This window comes from Haemorhous mexicanus, chromosome 12 (genome assembly GCF_027477595.1).
Source record: "Haemorhous mexicanus isolate bHaeMex1 chromosome 12, bHaeMex1.pri, whole genome shotgun sequence".
Lineage (NCBI taxonomy): Eukaryota > Metazoa > Chordata > Aves > Passeriformes > Fringillidae > Haemorhous > Haemorhous mexicanus.
Genome location: NC_082352.1, coordinates 16,483,251 through 16,490,254, shown reverse-complemented (window position 1 = coordinate 16,490,254; position 7,004 = coordinate 16,483,251). Strand labels below are relative to the sequence as shown.

Below are 7,004 nucleotides of genomic sequence, written 5' to 3'. Positions count from 1 at the left end.
CAAGGAATGTGACCCAGCAAGGCTTGGCTGATGGAATACAACAGCCCTGAGCCACTTGGAGATCTTTTTCCACCCACTCCCCCCAGTTCCTCAGGGGTTTTCTGTTCCTGATTTTGACTTCTCACTTGGCTGCAGCGACGTGCTGAGTCTGAGCCAAACGTGTTTTCCAGGGAATCAGCTCATGGCTGGAAATTACTGCCCACTGTGGGTAGGGATGGAGGCTGGGGCAGGGGATGGGTGACTCAGGCTACAGTGTTCCCCCAGCACAGAAAAGTGGGGCTAGAGCCAGCATCAGTCCTTCCCTTTTACAGTAATTAGTGGCTGACGAGTAGCTGGGCAGCTCAGGGTAATTCAGTGCTGGGAAGTGGTTGTAGCAGTCGGGAACTGAGCCAGCAGCTCTGGGCCCTGGGGAGGGGGAAGGATGGGGGAAGCACAGTCTTCATATCCTCATCCATGAACTGGGGGAACTCTCCCATCCACCCAGCCGGGCTGGCAGGAGGGAATGAGGGCAAATGAGCAGCTGGAGCACCAGGGCAAGGGGAGCAGGTTGGGGTGCACCAAGACAGAGGTGCCTGGGGCAAAGAGGCAGGGCACAGGTGCTGGCTCAGGTACCAGCCCTGGTCCTGCTGCAGGGGAGGCTGGAGGAAGCAAAGATGCTGACTGGAATCAATTCCCTCATGGGGATGCTCCCCAATTCCACAGGGTCATCCCCACAGGTATGGGCCAGGTTCACAGAACCCCCTTGCCCAGCACAGCCCAACCAGCCTCCCCACCAGTGCAGCAGTGCTAGGGCTCTGCTGCCCACCCCAAGGCTGCACCTGCAGAACAAACCTGGTTCTAGCTGCCACCCCTGTGATCATCATATCACCAGCCTCTGTGGTTTTTCTTCCCATTAATGGCTGAGCAACATTTTTCCCAGATAAAGCCAGTTTCCTACCCCTGAAGTCTAATCTTTCCCACTGCCATGATTATTTCTCTGATCTCTGCAGCAGTCGTGACTCCTCTTGCCTTCCTCTGCCGAGACAGCAGTGGTGAGACAGGATATGGCCACCCCTTCCCCCCAGGAAACTCATCAGGGCTGCGTGGGGACAAGGAGCTGAAGCACCCTGTGAAGTGGCTCCAGGAGGGTCCCCCAGCTGCTGCCGGCCCCTGCACGGGGAAGGGAGGTGGCTGCCCAGGGCTGAAGAGCAGTGCTGGCTGGGGGAGAACAAGGCACCCTGTGTTCCCAGCGAGGCCCTTGTCACTGCCATGGGAGCTGCTGAAAGGCTGCTCTGTCCACTGGTGGGGGTGGGGGGGCTGCTTTAGCTGACCCCCCTAAAGTGGCAGCCCCAGGGCAGGGACTGCTGCAGGGACATCACTGGCCATGCTGGCCCCTTCCCTGCATCCACTAGCATGGCACCCAGTCCCCTGGGGGTGCCGTGCAGGGTGACCTCCCAGACAAGCCCCATTACCACAAAATTTGCCCAGTCTCTCCTGAGGCACCCCCGCAGCAGGAAGGACGATGGCACCACAGCTCTCCACACACCCGACCCGTTTAATGGACATACAAGGTGGCTGTGCCCACTGCCCTGCCCACAGGGCCACGTGCCCCAGGGCTTCATCCCACAGTGGCAGCAGCAGGGCCCAGACTGAGCTGAGCCCCAGCAGGGTTGCAGAGGTGGCATCTCCCAGCTCATACTGCCTTTAGGCACCACATCCCTGTATCCCCGTGGTTCAACAGGAAACACAGCCATGAGCTCAGCCCTTCCCCACCACTGCAGGTGCCAGAGGCTGAGACCTGCCAGCCCGCAGCACTGGGGAGCAGCCCCCAGCCCACTCACCACCCAAGCTGCAGTGGGCTCACACAGGAGGAAGGGACCCTGCAGGGACCCATGGCAGATGCAGGCACATGATGGGTGGCAGCCTGAGGGTCACGGCTAGGGGGACGCACAGGCACTGGGGAGCAGGCAGGGCCTGGATGCCCTCCAGCCCCCCCACGACCATCCCCGGTCCCAGCCCGGCTGCTCTGGAGGGGCTGGGGGGCTTGGGCATCCCCCCTTTTCTGAGGCTAGAGCCATCAAGCAACAATGGGGGAGAGGGGCTGAGGCCGTGGTGAGGGTCAAGGGGAGGGGGTGTCAGGTCCATCTTAGCACCATGGTGGCGGGGGCGGTTGGGGGAGGGAGCCAGGGTCAGACCCACTCCTGCAAGGAGCGCTTGCAGTACAAGAGCATTCGGGGTGCGCCCTTCCTCTGCATCTGCACGATGACGTAGATGAGGCCCAGGATGCAGAGCAGCAGCACCAGCAGCACCAGCACCATGACCACGCTCATGGTGCGTGTGTACTCATCGATCTGCACCACCACGTCCACGTCCCTGCCTGGCTGGCCATCTCCCTCGTTGTAATCCTCATCTTCCTCTTCCTCCTCCTCACCTTCAGTCCCCCCATCCCCATCAGGGTTGAAGGGGGGTCGGTCCACATCGGGCCAGCGGGGATTGGGGTCTGGGACCAGCTCAGTGTGACAGCCCATGAAGTCCCGTAGGATGGATTTGGGATAGCCTGGCTCTGTCTTGAGACGCTCATTGTCGAACTTCCAGTACTTTGTGCCTCTGTAGAAGTAGGTGGAGGCTGGGAGAGAGAAGATAGAGACAAGGGGTAAGTAGGTGGGCACAGGACACTGCAGAACCTGGGCACGCCTGAAGATGCCCAAGACAGCAGGTTTTGCTCAAGGACTGGTGAAACCCTTCAGAAAGGGATTCACCACTGACTCCCACACACTCTCCCCAGGTCCATCCCATATGGCCAGGCTATCAGAGGGATAATCTGATCTCCAAGACCCACCCCCCATCACCACCACCCATTCCTCTCCCCCTCTACTTACAGGCATCTGGGCTGAGGAAGGCTCCCTTGGGTGAGGGAGGGATGCCCACCCAGACAGAGATGGGCTTTGGGTAGCCAGGGTCCACCGAGCGTGTGTCCTCGTTAAAGCGCCAGTATCTGGGGAGGGAGGTGGGGACTAACTGACGAGCACAGCGGTCCCCACTGCCCAACTTTCTCCCCCTGACAGGGGCCAGGAGGCAGCAGAGCAGGGAGAACCCCACAGACACTCACCTGTCCCCACGGAAGAAGAAGGTGTGTCCTGTGGGTTCCCACCAGACGGCTGTGTCAATGCTGTCGTAGGGAATGCCCTGCCCATAGGTGACCAGGGGCTGTGGGTACCCAGGCTCCAGGTTGGCTTCTCGGAAGAGCCAGTACCGGTCACCTAGAGGGGAAAGAGTTGGAGAAGGGGGATGAGAAGGTCCTGCCCAGCTGCTGTGGCAGGTGCAGAAATGGATAGGGATAGCGGTAGATGCCTGTGGCCACCCTGACCCCTTGGGATCACACAGCAGCTGTGGCTGGGGAGGTGGGTCAGGATGAGGTTAAGACAACTAGTTCTCAACAGCTTTGTGGGGGACACTGGGGTCTCGCTTCCACCTCAGCCCTCCCATCCAGCTTCCCTGCTCACCTTTAAAGAAGACGAACCTCCCATCATGCCTCTCGTAGGCAGCATCAATGTCCCCAGGCAGGCCCCGCCAGAAGTGTCCAATGGGCATGGGGTAGTTGTCCAGCACCCGGTTGTGCCGGACCCTCCAGAACCACCGGCCCTAGAAAGAAACAGGGTGTTGGCAGAGGATGAGGAGGACACAGGGACACAGTCTCCTTGCTGAGGGGTCCTCCCACCCACAGACCCACTACATCCCCAAGGGGCAGGAGTGGGTCCTGGCAGGCACCTTGAATACAAACATCTCCCCACGCAGCACCGCCACCGTGTCGAAGTCCCCATCGCAGATGTCGGGGCCATACTGGTCAGGTCGGTCTGGACTGCCAGGTTTGGGTGGTCGGTCTGGCTTCCCTGGAGGGGGAGGTTTAGGGGGTCTCTGGTCTGGCCTGCCAGGTCTCCGGGGTGTCACGGTGGGCAAAGGCTTGGTGGGCTGAGGGTGCCCATCTGCGGTACCTGGATCGGGCAGGTGAGAGGAGGGATGTCGTGATGCAGACCAGCAGCACCTGTACCTCAGTTTCCCCACACACATGCCAAGAATCCCACCTCTGGGGATGATCTCCCAACCAGCTCCTCACCATAGAGCTGCTGAATGCCCTTGAGGTCATCCTCAGGCAGCTGGAAGTTCTCCGTGTCCATCCACTGGTAGAAGGGTGCCATGATAGCACTGGGGTTGCTGGAGTGCTCCAAGCCCAGCGAGTGCCCCAGCTCATGCACGGCCACCAGGAAAAGGTTGTTCCCTGCATGGAGAGGCACCATCAGCAAGAGGGGGTGGAGAACATGACACATGAGGCAGATCCCTGGACCCAGCACCCTGCAACAGGGGTGCTCCAGTGGGGTTGGCCTGCAACACTCATGGTGGACCTGCTCTACCTGACAGTCCTGTCCACACCAGCACAGCTCCCCCCTCCACCCACAGTGGCCACCAGGCTTCTCCTTTACAACCTCCTTGGCCCTCAACTCACCAGACACATCTGCATTCTCCAGCGTCCAGGGCTCATCCAAGTCGAAATGCGTGTCCCCCCCCATGCCAGGGCCGGGAAAATAGGCATGAGCCAAAAATCCCCCAAGGCCATCAAAGGGAGAGCTGTCTCCATGGAATCCAGAGGCAAAGAGCACCATGATGTCAGCCTCCTTTTTCCTCTTCTGCCGGATGTCCTCGTAGGCCACCTCCCGGAAAACCAGCGGCGTGGCTTGCTCCCACACCCGGAAAGCTCGTCGGACGGCCTCGTGTGAGTGGTACCGACCCAGCTTCTCCGTGTAGTTTTGGATGCTGGGGATACAGAATTCACTAGAGAAGGCCTGGAGCAGCACTCATTCCCTGAGGGGATCCATGGCTCTCCATGGGCTGGGGGGAGGGAACCCCTGGCAGTGCTGGGTACCTGAAGGTGAGGTGGCTCTGGCTCCAGCGCCGCCCTGTCAGCGCGTACCGCTTCCGACGCATGTTGGACTTCATCCGTGCTCCAAACTGATCCGGGACCCCACAGCGGGGACGTTTCATCCACCTGCCAGGAGGACACCGAGCCAGGGCTCAGCCCACCACAGCCAATGTCCCTGAGGGGTTACAGCACCCAGACAGCAGGGACAATATCCTGGCTGCATAGGTGCAGCCCCCAAAAGGGGAGAAGCACCTACCAAGGGAGATAGCACCCACTTTTCCAGGTGCCAGCAGAGCCCCGGGGCTGTCAGAGAAAACCAGAGCCCGAGAGTAGAGCTGCCATCTACTTGAGCAAGGGGACAATGGAGAAACTCACGCCTTGGTCTCCTCGTCCAGGACGCCGGTGACGGTGATGCCGTAGAACTTCTGCATCTCCGCGAGCGCGGCGGAGAAGGTCTGAGCCGAGCGCATGGTGGACATCCGGCGGCTGGGCTGCGGCAGGTACCCATAGAGCCGCAGCCATGCCTGGCCGGGAGAGCCGTGCGTCAGCCCGGCACCGAGCAGCCCCAGAGCTGCCCAACACCCGGTGGGGAAGGATCCCTCCCCCTGCCTGACTGTACCCTAGCCCTGCGTCCCTTCACAGGGGTGATCAGTGCCAGCTACCAGTGGCAAATGCCACCCCCGAGCAGACAGCGCTGCGGCAGGAGGGCACAGGGTCCCTGCCCTGCCCTACCAGGTGGGGAAGCTGGAGATCTCGGGGGGCTGCTGCCGGATGGGCTGACTCCAGGGACGAGGCAGCTGGCAGGGGGCCAGGCTGCCTGCGGGCTGCCTGTCCTGTCCTGCTCTGGAGGCGTCCCCTGGGAGCTGCTGAGGGATGTGAAGCCTGCGACCCCCGCCCCGGCCTGCACCCACAAAGGGGCTTCTGTCCTGCGAGGCTGCAGCCCCAGGGCGGGGGGCAGGAGGGTACTGAGGCGCGCCGGGGCTCTTCCTTCCTGCCCCAGCCTCCGCCTCCTCTTGTCTGCTTTAATTGCATTTTATTTTTATCTTTATTATTACTCTTTTGTAACTTTTTTTTTTTCCCCTCGTAGTTTTCATTTATATTTTCCAGATTAGGGGGGTTTTCCTTTTAATCTTTAAAGCTTTTTTTCTAAATTCCTTCCAATTCCTATTCCTTTTCCAAGTCTTATTGCCCTTCCAAGTCTTTTTCCTTTTCCAAGTCTTCTTCTCCAGGTTCTCCAATCCTTTTCCTAACCCAATTCTTTTCCTATCACTTTTTTTTTTTTCCAAAAATGGCTTAACATTTTAATTGCTAAAAACATTAAATCTATTAAATTCTTCTACCCCCACTCCCGTTCCCCCGGCAGGGTGGCGGAGCAGAGCCTTTATCAAAAGCCCTTTCACCCCCTCCCCCGCCGGGCACAAAGCGCTTCCTCCCCACACCCTGCGCCCGCCGCCCTCCACCCCCGGGGACGACCTGCAGCCCACCGCCCCGTTCCCCGCCTGCACCTGCCCCGGCCGGCGGTGCGGCGGGCCCGCAGGTGCCGGTGCGGCGGCCGGGGGCGCGGAGCCCCGGCCCCGTGGCTCACCTCAGCGTTGATCTCCTCGCCCGCCGCCCCCGCCAGCAGCACCAGCAGCACCACGAGCGGCGGGAGGCGCCCGCCCGCCCGCCAGGGGGCGCCGCCCCCTCCTGCCATTCCGCGCCGCCGCCGGGTCGCGGCTGCCCCCGGCCGCGCCGGGCCGGGCCGGGCCGGGCCGAGCGCGGCGGTGTCGGAGCTACGCCGCCCTCATGGCCCGGGGCCGAGCCGCCGCGGGGGGCTGCGCACGGTGCATGGGAGGCGCTGCCAGGCGCGGCCCGTCGCCTCCCGGCCCGCCTTTTGTGCGTGAGGTCAGCACGGCGGCGCGCGGCACATGGGCAGCCGGCGCGGCGCGCCGGGGCCCGGCTCCGCTCGGCTGCCCTGCCGCGCTCTGCCCGCCGCCGGGAGCACCGGAGCGGCTGGCGGAAGGCGGGCGCGGCGGCGGCGGCGGCGGCGGGGAGCGGTGGGAGCGGGCGGGGCGAGGCCGCGGCAGGGGCGGGGCCGCGGCGGGGCGGGGCCGGTGGAGGCGGGGCCGCC

General features: G+C 62.2%; 1 protein-coding gene across 1 annotated transcript; it reads right to left on the bottom strand.

Annotated features, from left to right (window-relative positions):
• Window positions 1–1,516: 1,516 nt before the first annotated feature.
• On the bottom strand, window positions 1,517–6,633 carry MMP15 (matrix metallopeptidase 15). The gene is made up of 10 exons (XM_059857388.1): window positions 6,480–6,633; window positions 5,270–5,418; window positions 4,898–5,020; window positions 4,481–4,788; window positions 4,094–4,255; window positions 3,748–3,971; window positions 3,483–3,621; window positions 3,089–3,239; window positions 2,859–2,974; window positions 1,517–2,605 (listed from the first exon to the last, which is right to left on the bottom strand). The coding sequence occupies exons 1-10, from the start codon at window positions 6,585–6,587 to the stop codon at window positions 2,169–2,171; spliced, it is 1,917 nt and encodes a 638-aa protein (XP_059713371.1). The 5' UTR covers window positions 6,588–6,633; the 3' UTR covers window positions 1,517–2,168.
• Between the last annotated feature and the right edge of the window lie 371 nt (window positions 6,634–7,004).